The 19,568-nt window shown below is 41.3% G+C and overlaps 2 protein-coding genes across 2 annotated transcripts; one reads left to right on the top strand and one right to left on the bottom strand.

The window, feature by feature from the left end:
- Positions 1-2,211: 2,211 nt before the first annotated feature.
- si:dkey-204f11.64 (GGL domain-containing protein) lies at positions 2,212-7,758 on the bottom strand. Its single transcript, XM_012880604.3, has 3 exons — positions 7,562-7,758; positions 3,036-3,162; positions 2,212-2,663 (listed from the first exon to the last, which is right to left on the bottom strand). Exons 1-2 carry the CDS (start codon positions 7,652-7,654, stop codon positions 3,037-3,039), a joined length of 219 nt encoding a protein of 72 aa, XP_012736058.2. The 5' UTR covers positions 7,655-7,758; the 3' UTR covers positions 2,212-2,663; position 3,036.
- Positions 7,759-9,759: 2,001 nt separating this feature from the next.
- LOC105938934 (ATP-dependent Clp protease proteolytic subunit, mitochondrial) lies at positions 9,760-18,443 on the top strand. Its single transcript, XM_012880885.3, has 7 exons — positions 9,760-9,840; positions 13,687-13,788; positions 14,222-14,293; positions 14,382-14,478; positions 14,746-14,933; positions 15,055-15,160; positions 17,783-18,443. The coding sequence occupies exons 1-7, from the start codon at positions 9,829-9,831 to the stop codon at positions 18,016-18,018; spliced, it is 813 nt and encodes a 270-aa protein (XP_012736339.2). The 5' UTR covers positions 9,760-9,828; the 3' UTR covers positions 18,019-18,443.
- Positions 18,444-19,568: the final 1,125 nt, after the last annotated feature.

Raw genomic sequence — 19,568 nt, 5'->3', positions numbered from 1 at the left:
TACTAACTGCAAATGAATCACACTCAAGAAACTCTAAGAATAAATAATCTGTATGTGTTGTCTCTCATATACTTTGTTCAGAGTATTTATAAAAATGTGTATATTACATCCAATGCCTTGAATATACTGCCTGTCATATTTCATGAATTTCATGAAAACGATGTTTTCATGGCAACGTTTGTATTCATCCATTACACACAGACTGAAATATTGCAAGTGTTTATTTCTTTTAATTTTGAAGATTATAACTGACAACTAGTGAAAAGCCCAAATTCAATATCTCAGAAAATGTGAATATTACTTGAGACCAAACCATAAAAAGGATTTCCAGACATGTTGGCCAGCTGAAAGTATGAACCTGAAAAGTGGGAGCATGTACAACACTCAATACTTAGTTGAGGCTCCTTTTCCCTGGATTTCTGCAGCAATGCGGCGTTGCATGGAGTCCATCAGTCTGTGGCACTGCTCAGGTGTTGTGAGAGCCCAGCTTGCTCTGATAGTGGCCTTCAGCTCTTCTGCATTGTTAGGTCTTGCATATTGCGTCTTCCTCCTCACAATACCCCAGAGATTTTCTATGGAGTTACGGTCAGGTGAGTTTTCTGGCCAATTAACAACAGGGATAGCATGGTTCTTAAGCCAGGTACTGGTAGCTTTGGCATGCGTGCAGGTGCTAAGTCCTGCTGGGAAATGAAATTTGCATCTCCATAAAGTTGGTCAGCAACAGGGACTCTGGGACCTTGATTTTCAAAGGAAATACAACATTTACTTTCATCAGAGAACATCATTTTGGATCACTCATCTGCAGTCCAGTCCTTTTTGTCTTTAGCTCAGGCGAGACGCTTCTCACGCTGTTACATGTTCAAGAGTGGCTTGACCCAAGGAATGTGAGAGCTGAATCCATGCCTTGCACATGTCTGTGCGTGGTGCTTCTTGAAGCAGTCCACTCTTTGTGAATCTCCCCCACATTTTTGAATGGCTTTTGTTTCACAATCCTCTCCAGGGTGCGGTCAACCCTATCGCTTGTATATTTTTTTTCATCCACAACTTTTGCTTCCCTTTGCCTCTCAATTAACGTGCTTGGACACAGAGCTCTGTGAACAGCCAGCTTCTTTAGCAATAACCTTTTGTGACTTGTCCCCCTTGTGCGAGGTGTCAATGGTCGTCTTTCCGACAACTGTCAAGTCAACAGTCCTTCCTAAGATTGTGTAACCTACAAAATTAGACTGAGAGACCAATTAAAGGCCTTTGCAGGTTTTTTGAATTAATTAGCTGATTAGGGTGTGGCACCAGGTGTCTTCAATATTGGACCTTTTCACAATATTCTTATAACATTCTAATAATATTCATAATATTCTAAATTTTAGGAGATACTGAATTTGGGGTTTTCACTCATTGTCAGTTTTATCATCAAAATTAAAAGAAATAAAGACTTGAAATATATCAATCTGTGTGTAATGAATGATTATAATATACAAGTTTCACCTTTTTAATGGAATTACTGAAAAAATTCAACTTTGTCATGACATTCTAAGTATATGACCAGCAACTGTATTTGTCCCATTGAACTTTTTCCATTTTGTTATGTTAGAGCTAGATACTCTACTGTATTTACCATTATGAACAAAGCAGAGTCTAACTGTGAAGTGGAAAGAAAAGGAAGCAGGTTTTCAAAATGTTTGACAAGTAAAAATCTGAAAAGTGTGGTGTGTATTTGCATTCAGCATCTCTGAGTCAATACTTTATAAAACCACCCTTTGCTGTAAATACAACTGTAAGTTTTTATGGTATGTCTGTGGCAGCTTTGCACATCTAGGCACTGAAAGTTCTGCCCTTTTTGATGCAAAACAGTTTGAGCTCAGTCAGATTAGACTGAGAGTGTCTGTGAACGTCAATATTAAGGCACAATCACATTTAGATTCAAGTCTGGACTTTAACTGGACCATTCTAACACAGGGATATGATTGGATCTAAACCCGTCCATTTTCCTGCTGGAAGGGGAATCTCTGTCTCAGTGCCAAGCCTTTTGCAGCCTCCAGCAGGGTTCATTGGCCTGGATGTATTTAGCTTCATCCATTTCCCCACCAACTCTGACCAACTTCCCTTTACCTACTGAAAATAACAGCAGAAGGATGCCAGCACCACTATTTCACAATGAGGATGGTGTGTTCAGGTGTAAAAATTTGTTTTTGTCAAGCCATTAAGAGACAGATCTGTAAATATTACAACAGTTTATAAAACATTTATTTCCTAAATGAATGCTGGACACATTTTTGGACAGGTCAAATTAACTTCATGAGAACTATGATTTAGAATAGAAACATATGTTGCTGTAATTGAACTGCAATTAAAATGACAATCTTTGAAAAATAAAGGTTCAAACCAAACAAAAAAAAAACTCTAGCGTCTTGAAATATTACATTTTATGTCTCAGAATTCTTGTGGGTGCAACCCTACTTTTTATTCAATCATTAATCTTAGACCAGTTCTGGGCAAGCCTCTGAAATGTAAAGGATTCTGGGACAGTCGTGTTTTCTTTCACTCCAACATTTTTTGTTATTAAAAGGTCCTTCTGATGATCAGCTGCAAGCAGTGGGGTCGTCTTCTTTATCTTCAACAGCAGTGACACAGGCATTTGTTTGGTTGTTCCGCTCTCCTTCCCAGCCCTACAGATACAAGGTGAATTGAAATTGAAATGATTTTATTCTACAAAATACTTGTTCCCAACCTGAAACCTTGCATCACCAAAGAGGCCAAAGAAAACCTATGGACTGGGAAAAGGTCTGCTGCTGTTCTTGAATGAAAGGGTTCAGGTTGTTCTCACATTCTATCAGAGACAATACATCTGTGTAACCATAAAACAAAAACACCAATAAAAATGACCATGAGATTAATTATTTATTGGTTTTTTGGAAATACATTTTGTAATGAGGCAAAATAGGGAGCAAGGATGTGAACCAAGTATCATGTGAGATCAAAAACAATAACTAGTATACTATAAATAATAATCATTGGCAAAAAAAGAGGACCACACACACCTTAAAGCAGTACACATGACTTGGCAGGCCTGAATGGGTTATCGCTGGAGGGTACCCCAGTCAGGAGTGGGTCTTTGTGAGCATTTTGCAAACAGAAGGTCTTCAGTTCTGTTGCTGCCTGAGAGACCTAAACAATATGGAAAAAAGAAGTGAGGACTGCTGCTGATTATCATTATCAACTCAGGTTGTAACAATGTATAGCTAATGCCAAGTCCAGAGAGAGAGAGAGAGAGAGAGAGACCCATCAGAACCCATCAGGCGTACTGTGCACATACTGTGAGCTTGGCGGACTACGCGCTGACTCTCTGCAGACGTTTTACCTTTCATAGTTGGAAGCTGCTACTCCATTATTTGAAAATCCACACGTTATCACAAAATTGTGCCCACACTGCCAGAAGAGTGCTGCTTTCATTTCTCTCTTAATTCAGTGCAGTGTTCTTGAGCACAACTGTGAGAGAAGCAACCTAACACGTGGCTTGGAGCAGGATGCTTCGCTGCTGGAATGATGCTAACTAACTATGCTTGCTGATCCCCTTACGACCACCTGCTGCCAATACTGAGTAGGCTCTGCACTGGTGGCAACATATTTCTGTAGCAGCTTCCCCAAGAGGAGAATGTCCGGGCACTTTTTGGGTCCAGAACTCTTCTTTACTTCTTGGTGTTCTTGAGCTTTCCAACACTTTTCTGGCAGGTGTAATAATTTGTATCTATTTGCATGTGAGACTCTTTCGATGCAAAGCAATGATGGTGGCAACAGTTTCTTACAGATGTCAACAATTTCAACCATGCAGTGTGCTAATTAGATTTATAGCAACAACGACAACCCATGTAACATGTGGCGAGGCTTCAGGACCATGGCCTTACAAGTACAGTAACCAGCAGGTCAGCAATGACCCAGATCTCCCTGACACCCAAATTTCTCAACTGTGGGACAGTAAATTAATTTCTTATACTATCTTAAATAGCTTTGAACAGCATCAGCCTCTCCCCATGCAGCTGCACCAAGTGACCTCCACCATGAGGAAGATCAACATCAACAAGGCTGCAGGTCCAGACGTGGTGTCAGGTCGGACGCTAAAATCATAGCGAGCAGGGGGGTTTCTGGACACCTTCAACCTCTGCCTGATGCTCTTCATCGTTCCTACCTGCCTGAAACCCTCCATCATTGTGCCTGTGCCCAAAAAAAACAACCATCCCCTGCCTTTATGAGTACCCTCCTGTTGCTGCCCTGTCATCATGAAGTGTTTCGAGAGGATCCCCCTGCAGCACATCAGGGACGCTATCCCTGGTGGCCTGGACAGCCTGGAGTTCTCCTACAGAGAGACTCATTCTACAGAGGATGTTGTCTCATTGGCACTCCATGTGGTTCTGACTCATCTGCAGCATCCTAAAAGCAAAATGAGGATGCTATTCGTGGACTTCAGAAGGCCCAACAATGGTTCTTCTTTTTTTTAAAACTGAAACGGACTAAACTTTCTACTCAGCTGCTCATAATCTTTTATGGCTCCATAAAAGTGCCACGCCGGGACGACGTGGCACAGAGGTTAGGGAGTTCATCTTGCAATTGGTGGGTTGCCGGTTCGATCCCTCGTTCTGACTGTTTCTGTCGTTGTGTCCTTGGGCAAGACACTTCACCCGCATTGCCTGCTGGCGATGGTCCGGTGGTGCTGGTGCATGGCAGCCTCTGTCAGTCTGCCTCAGGGCAGCTGGCTACTAACATAGCTCACCACCGTCAGGGTGTGAATGTGTGAATGACTGAACTGTAGTGTGAAGCGCTTTGGAGGTCATCAAGACTAGTTAAAGCGCTATACAAGTACAGGCCATTTACCATAATTGAAAGCATCCTGTGTCTCAGCGTGTCAGTGTGTTATGGGAGCTGCACGGCACAGGAAAGGAAGGATTTAGCACGGATGGAGAGGACAGCACAGGGGGTTGTGGGATACTGTCTACAAGATCTAGACACAGTTTATCCTACAAAGGTCCAGACGTATTGCCACAGATCCCACCCACTTAGGCAATGCACTTTGTCTCACTTCCATTTGGTAAATGATTCAATTTATCAAAAACTAATAGACTTAAAACAGCTTCTTTCCCAAAGCTGTAAAGGCTGTCTCCCCTGCTGAGAATCAGCCTAGTTTGTTACATGCTTACTACTGGTTCCACAGGTTTTTAATTCAATTGAGAATTATTGCTACCTCTCACATGCTAATGTCTATTTGCTAACTATTAGTTCCTTGGGTTGTGTTTGTTTGGACATCCATTTACGTTTGTTTCATCCAACTGCACAGTAATTCCAAAAAAAGGTAAAAAAAAACAAAGCAACTGGACTTGTTTTCCGTAGTTGAAGACGTTTCGCTTCCTATCCAGGAAGCTTTCTCAATTCAAAAAGTGAAGCGAAAACGTCTTCAACTACGGAAAACAAGTCCAGTTGCTTTGTTTTTTTTTACCTTTTTTTGGAATGACCATGACCTGGATGACTGAGAATCTTCACCAGCATATTGCACAGTAATTCACATCTTCTGTAAAGTGACCTCTGTTTGAAATTTTTACTCAAACTTTTAAATCCTATCAGATGCTAAGGACTATTTGCACACTTTTAGCTTGTCAGAGGTGTTGGCGGTGCATTTAAGTTGAACATTAGGTCCTGATTTGTGTGTAGGTGTTATGTGTGAATTCTGAGCTGGTGTCTCACCAAAATTTTGTTATGGTTGCATAATGACAATAAAGACTTTTTATTCTTGATTTTATTATTCATATAGAGAGATTTCAGCCAGAATCATAAACAGCATACCTTTGTCTGTGATATGATTACTGAAATGAAGTTGGTGGATCATTTTGTGCCAAGGCAAACTTTTGGTAAAACATAAATTTTTAAACCTTGTAAGCAAATAAAATATTTTGAAATCAATTAATATGCATCTGATCACTCTCCACTCTTAGACAAACAATATGGTGAGACTGGGAGCCTTGCAAATGGGGAAGATATGATATTTCCCCGTTTGTATGGTGGACTTTACTAAATTTAATGTGGTGGTTTAATTTAGTGGTTGAAACAGCAAACTGGACAATAAAAATTATAATTGTAATAATAATGATAATAGATTTTATTATCATAGACATATAGAAATCATATTCAGTCACAGTCTTTGATAAAAATGCCAAATCCATACTCGCTGATGTGACATCATCAACCACAACACTCAAGAATCAATCCGAATTTGTTTGGTTTTTGGGGGCTATTTTGCATTCTGAGTTTATGTGAAACTATATGTGCCATTGGCACTTCCAGTCACGCCTCTCAATTAAAGGAGCAATAAGCGATGTTTCACCATTAGGTGGTGCTTGAGCACTGTCTGTAGACCAAAACAAAACCCAACCCCTCCTTTCTCTTCTCACAGATCACCTTTTGTGCGCATATTTGCAAAAGGCAAAAACACAGCAGCTGTTCACATGCATGTACATGCATGCATGTGAACCCACGGCCACACGCCCAGCTATATGTAAACAAGAGACTGGAGAAAAACAAGAGACTGGAGAGCTGCATTGTGACGTCCATCTGAAATATTACCTTTAGTTCTTCACAACATTTTTTAGTTCTTTCTATCTAAAAAATAGAAATTTTGCTTGTGGTTCCTATCAATAATGATGTTCATGCAGTGGGCTTTACACAAACTGTTACATCGCATCCCCGGATATTGCAGTAATCTTCCTCTTTTCACACGCAGCTTTTGGTGTCTATTTCTTTAGTTTTAATAACTTTCTATTTCATTTTCTGTTAAGCTGAAGTTTGCCTGCACTAAATTTATCAGCTCTTTTTTCAGCAGTAAGCCTACAAGTCTTGCTTTAGAGTTGTGTCCATTGGACAGATAACGCAAATATTTATCATAGCATAAAACTGTTTTTTGATTTTATTATTCCTGCTAAAGTTGAAAGTCTCTATTCTTCTGTTCGGACTTGTCACGCAGAATGTTCAGACTAACTGAAACTTGTGATTTTCTTTTTTGGATCTCCCCCCATGGGACACTTGAAGCAAGCCTGACCCCTGTTCTAAAATAAGTATCCCGACAACAATCCCAGCAGTCACACAGCAGCAGCACCAACAAAGCTGTCACTGTCCTCAACTCGCAGCGGAAAGTCTGTCTGCAGCCGTTTCCGCCAAATAATACACAAATGCCGCTTTCAAGTGACTTTGCAATGTAAATAACAAAGTGTAGCTGAGAGCGAATACGTGGAACGGTCAACACGGTGACGGAAAGGTTTTTTTTTTTTTTGTTAATTTGCAACTGCTTTAAATTTGACATTAACATTGATTATTAGCATAGGAACATTTCTAATGTTTAAATTTAAGTTGTAAAACTTACATCCGTTATAGTAAGATAGCTTTAAGTCATTAGTTCAAAAGGCAGTGGCGTTTGTATTAAATGTTACCATTAATAATCAGCATCACGCGCAGCGCAGGTCGCTGAGGATGCGCTCCAGAGTGGGAGTCACGCGCACAGAGAAAGTTCTGCGCGCGACATTCTCACCTTGATCCGCCGGACGCTGGCTTCCAGCCGCAGCTGCTTCACTGCCTTCTGGGCAATGACCAAGCTGCTGTTGGGCGCGCTGTTGTTCGACATCACTGAGTCCAAGGAGCGGAGAAACTTGTTGCAACTTTGTAGTTGCACCGTTATGAGCCAACTCCGAGCTGGGGCAGAGCAGGACTTCCGGCAGGAATTTTCAAAATAAAACCTGGATTTAATATTAGTGGGTTTAGATTTCTATGGCTCCCTGATCAGTGATTTAATTAAGTTATTTCTCCAATAACAGTTTAAACAGATCGCAAAATAAAAACATTTTATCAGTCAGTTGCACATTTTGATTTTGGCTAGGCAGGACAAGTTTGTATGTGTAACACTATTCAAAAACAAATATTTCAAATTCATTAATTAGTGCCATACATAAAGAAATGCTACATTTAACTATACAAAATGACTCCACTAAAATTATGGAGTAAAATGTAAATTTTAACCAATCAGGAACTTTATGAAATCAGGAACCTTTATAAAAAAGTTCCAGTGAAAAACAAAGTGTTCATTTAAGATTTAAAAGAGCCCACAGATTATGTAAAATATCATATTTTAAGGAAGTTGATCCCAGACCTGGTGTTGTTCTGATCCTGGTAACACTGGTAAGCAGATCACTGTTGCCTCAGAGCATCTTCTTAGTTCATGACTGACATCTGGTTCTGGGACAGGTTTACACCCAAGAGTATTTTGAGATAATGACAAATGTTTCTCAACAGATGATTGGGTCATTCACCTTCTTTAGCAGCAGACCAGGATTGTGCTGCTGCCTTTTTAATTCCTTACTGACACCTAAAAAAACACCATTACAAACATTATTGAATCAGAATCAGAATCAAGTTTAATTGCAAAGTAGGTTTGCACTTACAAGGAATTTGACTTGGTGTTGATGGTGCAGACAAAAAAATAAGAATACAGTAAAATAAGAAGTAAAAGGATATATACACGGAAGCTGTATACACTCAGCAGACTGTGCATCAATGCAAAGACTCCACAGTGTCAACTGTGGAGTCACAGAGGGTGATGGGGGTAGCTGGGGCTGAGTTCTTCCTGAAGTCCACAACCATCTCCACTGTTTTTACAGCGTTGAGCTGTAAAAACACGAATACGTTTATCCGTGCATTTACTGTAGCGACAACAACTCCATCTCCTCTGAACCTTGAGAAGCAATACCCTTTGGGAGCAATGAAATTAAATCTAAAATTTTCCAGCAGAAAAAAAAATACATGCTAACAGCGAAAGTTTTCATGTTTCAAGTATTTCAAAGTGTTGTTTAGATATAAAGAACTTGAAGGCTTTTCGGGGACTTTCTGAGAATATCTCCATTCTTAATATGTTTACCCTTTTATCCAACATGCTCCTTTTAGAACAACATCTTGGACATGGCAGAAATACCTGGAAAGATGAATGATACATTTAATACATTAATCACTTCAGTGAGATTTCAGTAAGATGTGAAGCTTCACTCGTGCAAGATCCTGTTAGTACTTTCTAGACTGATGCCTTTGGTGACTGTTGAAAATCATTGGTTTTGTTAGATCAGCATCCCCTGTTTGCCTTCCTGTACTGTCCTGAGACAATTTTCTGTACAAACATCCCTGGAGAATAGATCTTTCTGTGTACCTTCTGAAATTCCTTATTGTCCACTGGAAACCTCTTAGGATTCACCAATTGAATCATTCTAGAGCTATGATTTCTGAGTTGACATAAAGAGGGGAAATTCTGTTATTCTGCTGAGCTGAAACTGGATACAAATGGGTGTGGAAGAGATAAGTTCACAGCGTCGTTCCTTCAGTCATTGTATTATTTTAGATGCTGTTTCATTCTTAGCAGTAGAATTAATGTGTTTGCCCTTCATTTGTTTGTCTGCATTTGTTCCATTATTTGCTTATTTATAATCAGTAAATACATATGGATGGGTGTGATTGACTGAGATATGTATCACACATGATTATGTTAGACCGGTTGGGTAATTATATTATAGAATTAAAGTATAATTTTATTTAATTCTAGTAAAACGTTTAATGGTTCTTCTTCTCAGTGTTAGTGTTGGCAACACTGATGTACTCACTGAAGAAATACCTGGATCTGTGCAAACCAGTAGGTGGCGACAAAGCAATGTCCTGGCGGAGGGCATTGCGTAAGGAGCACGTCACAGGGTCACGTTAGAACAGCTTCCGGTGTTGCGGGGTCAGGCAGGCAGCGGTAGAGCTGGTGAAGACTTCAACATGCTGTTACGGGTGAGTATTGCCTGCTGCTGTGTCGCAGCGGCGTGTCGGGCAGAGCCGCGCCGCTGAACGCGTCTTCCACCCGGTGTGTTGTCGCCGCTCCGCCGGCAGAGCATGGCGGCGGTGCGGTGCGGTGCGGAGCGGAGCGCTGGCTCAGGACGTTACCTCCCGGCCTGTTACATGACAGCAGCAGCAGCAGCAGCAGCAGTGTAGCTGGGTCTGTCTGCGGAACATGACAGCTGTAGATGTCAGTGTTCACTGCTGAGAAGAAGTCTGGCGTTCAGTCAGCTGTTTGGATTTGTAACAAATATGGGGCAAACCTTACTGAAGAGCTGGATGCTGTGGCTGCGTAACAGACCTCTAAAATAAGCGAAATTATCGGAAGATCTATTATTTAAATCAAATGGAGAAAAATCGATGTTGGAAGAAGAATGCGACTCTTTCACAAACTGATTGTGTAACGGAGTGCAGCTTCCAGGGAAGATCACAGCTAACGCGCTGTTGCGCCTTAGATCAGCTTAGATCTTTGATTTGGGTTCTGAACACTTTCACACGACCTTCTGGGACTAACCCTGTGGGGGTTTTCATAGGTTTCCTTCCAGCATGCGCCATCAAAGCAGTGAATAATAGAACAACAATATGAATATATAATTTTTCAACAGCATAAACAACTAGGCAAAACAGTTGGTATTGTCCATGTCCAGTAATAGTTGAGAGCATTAGGGCCTATAGATTTTCTCTGAGAGGGAGTGATCAGGCTGGCTGAGGATTTTCTTTAATTTCTCAGACACTTCCCTCTGTTTCACCTAGATAACCAATAATATTAATATTAACAATATTGTTTAAACATGACTTCTATGATGAAAACTACTATTTTTCATCAGTCAGACCAATGTTTTCATCAAGCAGCTGACCGACCAGATTTGCAACACGGAGCCTTGTCATGAACCACGTTGTTTTGTTGAAGTTGTTTGGATTTCCCACCATGCATGTTCTGATGGACTGCGGTCCAGACTGTTTGCTAGACAGATGACCTTTCTTTGATAAGCCTTTTATGATCTTCTTGGGGGGGTCATCAGCAAAACAGTGGAAATTAACTGCATGGTAGGGCTAGACACTTAATCATATTTGCACTAAAGTCGCAATTTTAAAAAATGGATTATGTAACAATTGATGGATAAGACACGTCCTTTAGGTGTAGGTAATATGTTTAAAGTGGGTTTGCCTCCACAAGGAAGGGAATACAAATGCAGCAGTGAGATAATCTAATTTTATCACTTGATCTATAATTTATATAATCAATACATTTTACCAGAAACTTTCTGGAATTTCACCCTGGCATTAACTATCGGTCAAACAGTTAAATACATAGACTTGTTTGGTGGTTGTATTTTTGCAGTATATGTTCAACATGATTGATGTCCAACTCACCAAACTATTCTCTTGTGTAATAATATTCTGAATAATAAAAAATGTTAAATTTCTTATCTTAAATAGTTCTGGTTTACAAACATATTATCTACAGGTCATTTTGCTGCCTGTGCTTAATGCAGAGAAAATAAAAAATTATATCGCAATCACAATTATGGTTGACATATATAGCAATTTCAATTTTTGGCAAAATGATACAGCCCTATCCCATACTGCATGTATACAATGAAGAGAATTAGTCCAAGGACTGAACCCTGTGGTACTCCACAAGTGACCCTAGAGTTTGAAGACTTATTATTAACATGAACAAACTGGAATCTGTCCGACAGATATATTTTTCTCTTAACCCCCACAGTATGTTCAAGCCTTCCTGAAAATATTGTATGAATATTAAATGCGCACTGATATCTAACAGGACAAGTACAGACACAAGTCCATTATCTGAGGCCATGAGAATATCATTAGTGACTTTCACCAGAGTTTTTTTTCCGGTGTTATGATGAGCTCTGAAGCCTGACTGAAACTATTCAAACAGGTCATTACTGTAGAAATGTTCACATGCTTGATTAGCAACAATTTCGTCAAAAATTTAAGATAAAAAAGGAAGATTAGATATAGGTCTACAATCAATTATCTTGATCATCATGTGATCACCTTGATCAAGAGAAGGTTTCTTAAGTAAAGGTTTAATAACAGCTACCTTAAAAGCCGGTGGTACTGATCTGTGTACCAATGATAGAGTAATCAGATCTAAAATGGGGGCAGTGATCAAAGGGAATGCTTCCTTAAATAATTTGGTCAGGATTGGGTCTAACAAACAAGCTGACCTTCATGCAATCGTCCCCAGCGTACTGCTGCTCATCTCCTGCCTGCTGGAGCCATGTTTGCTTCTGTTTCTTCAGGAATGATGGCTCCAGTTTGGCTTTCTTGGAAGTCGAATACAAAACAATTGGACCAATAGTCACAACAATGTCATTTAAGGTTTTTGACACATGTTTTGTGAATTCAAAATTCTCAGTTGATAAATAAGAGTGGTGTAATATGTTTTTTTTTTAACAAGGTACAAAACATCCTCCATGTTTTCTACTCAGGGTTGTGAATAATTTTTTACTTAATGAATTTTACAGGACATCAATGAAATTATAACAACATTTCATATGACAGTGTTAGATTTATTTATGTATTTATTATTTTTGTATGTATTTGTTTAGTGTGTTCTTTGCAACAATAGGAGCTAAGATTCAAACAGCTTGAATGAATCTGGATTGAACACAATGGTGCTGTCTTTGACAGGAAAAGGTTAAAATCTAACAACCTAAGGACCAGAAAGTCCCAACCACCTTGGACCAGAGGTCGAGACTTATTTTGGACTTTGGCCAATGTCCTGCCTTGAATCTCAAAGAGAAATCATCATAGAGCTGCTCAGCATTTATAGGATGGGTTTAATGGCTGGAATGCTAATAAAGTTTTTCTGTTGAATATTGAGAAGGGACTTGCTATATTTATTAAAAGGTAGACATAAACCAACAAATTTTATTCTTTCTGTGTTGATTCTCCTTATTATCCATTAGAATCATCCATAATGTTGGTTATTATGAGCATACAAACCCGCTCTTCGTAATATCCAGAATTCTCAAATTTGACGACCTTGTAGAATTTAAAATGGCTCAATTTATGTTCAAGGTATCAAAAAAGTTGTTACCTGAGCACATACAGAGCACGTTTTCTGAAAGAGAAGGGGGGTATAACTTAAGGGGTCACTCAATCTTCAAGATCCGCAATTTTAGAACAACAAGGAAAAGCTTCTGTATTTCAATTAAAGGTGTAAAGTTATGGAATAAGTTACATGAAGATTTAAAACAAAGCAATAGTTTAACACAATTCAAAAGAAAGTACAAAGAGGTAATTTTCAATAGATACACACATGGGGACAGAAAGCAATAAGGTGTGTATTGAAGATAATAACTTGGTGTAAGGGTTTAGAAAGATAAACTAGCATAAAATGGGAAAATGTATAGGTAAATATTAGTAACTGTTACTTCAAACTGCCACTTTGATTTTGATTTTTTTTTTTTTTATGACAGTAGGACTCTAAAGTCTCAAGTGTTTAGGGGTAGGAGTTTATAAGTTCTCACTTCTTCCTACCCCATTTTGAGCATGATATGTTAACTGAAACAAAAAAAAATCTGTATTTTCTCTTCTTTCTTATGCACTTCTTGTTACTGTGCACTATTTTATTTTTATATTTGTATCATGTTTGAATAAATTTAATTTCATTTCATAATTTCAAATTTAATTTCATTATTTTTTTATATCCTTCTGGTAACTGATGGTTGGTTGAATTAAACTATTTTTGAATCTAAATCTGTATATAGTGTGACTTATTTTTGGTTTTTAACATTAAAACTTGTTCCCCCTGTTTGATAGAGTTTATTGAACATCGGGGGTCTAACTCTGAAACACAGCAGAGCCGTCCATCACAGTCCAGTATGGAGGAGTCCTCTCATACCTATAGTTGTGGAGCAGACGGTGAGCGGCCTGTCAACACCAACCATCCTTCAATGGATTACCCACAATGCACTACATTAATGCCTAAGTTATCTTCCTACGCATTTGTCACGTTTTGACAAATGCGTAGGTGTGGTGGATCAGTGGCGTTCTGTGCCTAACGAACAATGCTAGAGGCCATCAAAGCTGGAAGAAAATGTGGACTGCATTGCTTTTGTATTAGGAAAAGTTTAGTTTCAGCGCAGCGCTGCTAACATCCCAACACTATTTTTCTTGCAGTCTGGACTTTGATTAGGCCAATCCATCACACTTCTTTCAGCCATTCACTTAATAATTTTCTACAGTGTTGGGGAATCTTATGTAAATCTTTTATATATTTATTCGTTGCACTTACATGATCAGTAATGTTTATTATACCATGTTGCAAACTTAAAAGTATAATTGGTCTTTTTAGGGGAGAGGAGAACGGGCGTACGACATCTACTCTCGTCTCCTTAGAGAAAGAATCATCTGTGTGATGGGTCCTGTAAGTGTTTTAATGATTGTGAAAACGTCGAGATGTTTTTTAGAGGAACTCGTCACCAAGTATCGCTTTACATTTTCCATGTGCTCAGATTGATGACAACGTAGCCAGTCTGGTGATAGCCCAGCTGCTCTTCCTACAGTCAGAGAGCAACAACAAGCCCATCCACATGTACATCAACAGTCCTGGTAAGAGATCCAGCGAGGACACACACCCGCTGAAGGGCTCCCTGTTAGCTGACGTTGGTTTTAACAACAGGCAGCCATGGCCAACAGATTCCCATTCCTTGCTGCTGTTATTCAGCAGTTACTAATATTAATGTTCAATTTACTTACATTCTGATAAAGTTAGATGTCTTCAAATGTCTTTTTGTGCTGAATGTGGTCCAGTTTTGTCTGTGGGTAAAATAGTCCTGTCTTTTTGTCTCTCGCCGCGCCCCAACCCCTTCTGTCCAGGCGGCGTGGTGACGGCAGGCCTGGCCATCTATGACACTATGCAGTATATCCTTAATCCAATCTCCACCTGGTGTGTTGGCCAGGCAGCCAGCATGGGCAGCTTGCTCCTGGCAGCAGGTACCTCTGGCATGAGGCATTCACTGCCCAACGCACGCATCATGGTGCACCAGCCTTCAGGGGGTGCCAGGGTAAGCGGGCTTATTCAGACCCATCAGAAATAAGGCCTGAAGAGTTAACGCACAAAATAAAGGCGCAGAAAGTGAAGCCAGAGCCGTGACCCTAACACTAGGAGTGTCTCCATGTGTTCAGGGCCAGGCCACAGACATCGCCATCCAGGCGGAGGAAATTCTGAAGCTAAAGAGGCAGATCAACCACATCTATGCCAAGCACACAGGGCAGCCTCTGGAGACCATAGGTACGTTTGGGAGGCTTTGGGCAGATTTGAACCCTAAAGCCGGGCGTACACTGTACGAGTTTTTCCCCTTTTCGGGCCGATTCTTCAGTCGTGCGAGCATTTTTTGAATCGGCCGAATTTCAGCTTGATCGTAGAGGGGGGGAGGAGGGGGGACTGGCTTCTCACGACTACCTCCAGATCAGGAATCGGACGATCGGTGAAAATCAAACATGTTTGAAATTCAGTCGGCTGTCGTGAGGTTTTTGTGAGCGCATCCTGCTGTTCAAGCAGAGCTACGAGGGGGCGCCCTCCCCTCCTCTCCGTCCCCGCCAGCGGAGGGAGGGAAGCGGGCGTCCCTGAAGCAACCTCCGGCCGGTGTTGGGGAGGGCGAGCCGTCCGGTCCGCGCAACGCGCTGGTCGGCTGTTTCGGCACTCCTCCGCGCAACGCGCTTGCTGCCTGTTTCGGCACTCCTCCGCGGTCCGCGCAACGCGCTGGCTGCCTGTTTCGGCACTCCTCCGCTTGCTGGGGGGGCGGGCCGGGCGACCTGCCGTGCCGCGCGGCCGCCGGTGCGTCTCGTCCCTCCTCTCTCTCCCCTCCGTTCCCCCGACGCCCGGTGCCTCCTGCGTGCCTCGCCAGAGCTGGGCTCGACCCCCTGCTCTGGGTCCCTGTCACCCACCCGTCGCTCGCCTGCCTCTGCCACCACAGCGAGCGGTCCCAGAGGGGACACGACGTACAGTGTGAGCAGTCTGGTCTCGTCCGAGCGTCGCGCCGCACAGATCGTGAGCGGTGAACTTTTAAACCCCGCGGTTCCCTCGCACAGTTTGAGATGTATATAAGTACCACGACTGAAAAACTCGTACAGTGTACGCCCGGCTTTACCTACAGAAATAAAGGGTTTTACAAGAAAATGATCAGTTGTGACGTCAGTATACACACACAGTATACAGCCACTAACAGATTGTGGTGACTGTAAAAACACTGTACCCGTCACGGTGGAGAGGGATTTACCATATTTCACTAAATTCAGAGACCTCTGCAAGAGATCTTAAAGGAAACTTGTTTTTTTTTCATAAGTTGAATTTCCAGAGGTCTGAATAAAATCTCTGTAATGTTTGCTAATAATAGTTAGAGGATGGATTACCGTAGCATAGCATCCTTTCCTACTCTGGTTTAAAGCTCATTTCTGCTGTCCAGCTGCTGGGTTTGGGTTGACTTTGACTCTCCGTCCCCTTCTGCCTAGCAGAATGTTACTCGTTTCTAACTGCCTGCACAGATTTCAGCTGCCCTGTAAAGTAGGGCAGCTTCATTACAAATGACCCACAAAAATTCTGCTAAATACACAAGAAAACAATTGTTCCATGAATATGTGGTTATAAAGGCTGAAGGCAGACCTTGTGGCAGACATGTTGGCGTTGGTGTATCTCCTGGAGGGTGGTCTGTTTAAGGACATGGCAGCACCCCTGTGAATCCTTTCATGATGCTGCTCATTTGAGCGATACTTCTCTGAAACCTCAGAAAAGAACTGCCATTTTATCAATCAAATGAGTTGGAAAATAAATGGAAACTATAGTCAAGATATTGACAAGGTTAGAAATAATGATTGTCCTTCAAAATTTGCTTTCATCAAAGAATCCTCCATTTGCAGCTGTTACAGCCTTGCTGACTTTTGGCATCTCGCTGTCAGTTTGTGGAGGAAATCGGAGGAAATGTCCCTCCATGCTCCCTGTAGCTCCTCCCACAAGTTAAATTAGCTTGATGAACCTTTCTTCTCACGATACGGTCAAGCCCCTCCACACAACAGCTCAGTAGGGTTGGGATCCGGTGACTGTGCTGACCACTCCATTATAGACAGAATAACACATCACCATATCTAGACTGTATGTGTCATTATCTTGTTTTAATTTAATTTTAATTGACGAAAAATTTTGCTTTTTATGAAAATTGTACAGACATTTCTTAGTGACCCCAAACTTTTGAGCGGTACTCTGCGCCCCCTGTCACTGTTCTAGCGAACGATCTGTTTTCTAAACTCACACAAATGGTAGATAAATCAGATGTTCTGTGAAGACCTGTAAAGGTTGATCAGAGAACATTTGACAACAACCAGCATCATGAAGATCAAGGAACCCAGCAGACGGGTCGGGTAGACCGGCAGGCTGGGCAAGGAGAGCATTTACTAACAGCAAAGACAAAGCAAAGAGCAAAGACAAGCAGCCAAGAAGTTCATGGTGACTCTGGAGGAGCTGTAAATAAGGCCTTCATGGATCAGTGGTAAGAGGAAAACCAGTATTGAAGGAAAGCCTAAATACATCCTGTTTGCAGTTTTCCACGAGCCGTGGAGGAGACGCATTAACAGCAGCTCAGTTGAGCAGTTTTTGTCCTCCTTCCTGCTCTGTGTTGCTGAGGATGGCGCTGCTGCTCAGGGTGGCTTGCCTGTTAGACAAGCCAGTAGAATATCCTCACTCACTAGATTTCGTGTCTTAGTGCTCTGCCAACTTCTATAAAAACATGTCCAAATGAAGGCTGAAGGGATCCTGTGTGCAAGGCTTCTAATCATTTCAGTGAGGCTTTTAGTGAAGGGTATAACAGGCTGCTGTATACCGAGCTGTGGTAAATGATGTTCTTTTCTTTCCCACTTTTAGAGGGTGTGATGGAAAGAGATCGCTACATGAGCCCCATGGAGGCTCAGGACTTTGGCATCATTGACCGGGTCCTGGTCCATCCACCCCAGGCAGGCCAGGATGAGCCAGAGTTGGTCCAGAAAGAACCAGCAGCAGCAGCAGCAGCAGCAAATCCCGCCCCACAGACAGAGTCTGGAGCCCCGGATCAGGTCTCCAACAGCACTAATGCCCCCTCCTCATACAAACCAGAACCTTGAACTCTGCACCAGCCTGATCTGCCATGTGACGGCTGCTCCGTAGGATTCGGTGCCTGACGGCTTCTGAGAGCAAAGCCCAGCTTCTCGTCTTTTCTTTACTAGGTCTCTGTTCTCCACAATCAGCAGCCTAAACACACAACGTGTGGGCAGAGTAGCTCAGGCACATACTGTTACAGAAGCAGAATTTCATTCCTTCAGTGCACACAATAAGTCCTGGAGAATACTGGCTGACTGTTGGCCCCAGCAGTCACCTTTATCCTCCTCACAGTCTGGTCATCAGCACTGTCCGCGTCATGATGTTTTTGAAAGGGAAGAAAACGGAGCTCCCTGAAGTTTATGTAATGTTCACATAGACCGCTGCCGAAAAGACCTTCAGGAGGGGAGTTCTTTCTTATGCAGATTTCTAATAAAGACAATTAGTTTGACCACGGTGTCTTTACTTGAGCTTTACATTTCAACTAACTGCTAACTGAAAACATTGTTATTGCTTATAACAGTGTTTTCAGCTCTTAGAAACTCTTACATTCAAAACGGTCTCAAGTCCACCCAGATGTTTAATGCCGGTGCCCGTATTCACAAAGAATCCTAACACTAAAAGTAAATGTCGTCATTTCAGAAAAAATCTAAGAATTTCCCAAATTCTAAGATTTTTTTTAAATAATGTTTTTGGTCTTTTTTTTTTTAATAATAAATTTACCTCTGTAAGATTTGATTATTTGATTATTCACAAAGTTTCTAGGCCTTAAGAGAGCTCTGAAAGTGACAAAACGTAGTAGTGAGGAGGACTTTTAGCATAATGGCAACAGAGAGCTGATTGGCTGATCCACCACCTAAACAGTGGAAGAAATGAGTGCAAAAACTTCAACAATCAATCATTAATATGTAAATAAGCAACACTTTATCATTCCCATAGAGGGAAATTAATTAGTTTCAGCGGCCCAACGGGTTAAAGGTGCGGCTCTAGTAATGTAATTTTATTGGGGATAAACATTGAATAATCATGAATAAAAAGTGGTGAAAAGTACAGAAAATTTTAGAATTGGAAAAAGTCAGAAAAATATATACATTGAGGTCTAATTGGTTAATTTCTCTCCTTTGATTACTAGGAGTACTATCAACCAATCACAGCTCTTGAGACAGTCTCACACCTAGCAGTGGGGTCAACCACACCTCCTCACTAAGATAAAAATGTCTGACTTCTCCTTTCTTCGAGTCGCTCTCAGCAGCATCTGAATCACTCTGGAGGTAAGACTCCTTGGCAGGAATTTTTCAGCTATAAGACATGGGCTCTCAGAGCCTCTGAAGATCTTTGTTAATACGGGCCCTGGTCTTCAATCTCGTGGTTAGGTCAGAAAAAGAAATGCATTGATAGCATTCTTCCGTGAGAGACATTTATCATAAAATGGACCATTGTAAAGTACAGCATTAGTCCAAAAAAAATCTAAAACAAAATGAATAACGTGAGTCCAGGTAGAAGATATTACATAACTCGATAAACTTGACTTCAACCTTCCTTGCAGGAACGTTTCACAGGAAACTATCAGTCTAGG

Source organism: Fundulus heteroclitus, unplaced genomic scaffold (assembly GCF_011125445.2).
Source record: "Fundulus heteroclitus isolate FHET01 unplaced genomic scaffold, MU-UCD_Fhet_4.1 scaffold_170, whole genome shotgun sequence".
Lineage (NCBI taxonomy): Eukaryota > Metazoa > Chordata > Actinopteri > Cyprinodontiformes > Fundulidae > Fundulus > Fundulus heteroclitus.
This window is presented reverse-complemented; position numbering and strand designations above follow the sequence as displayed.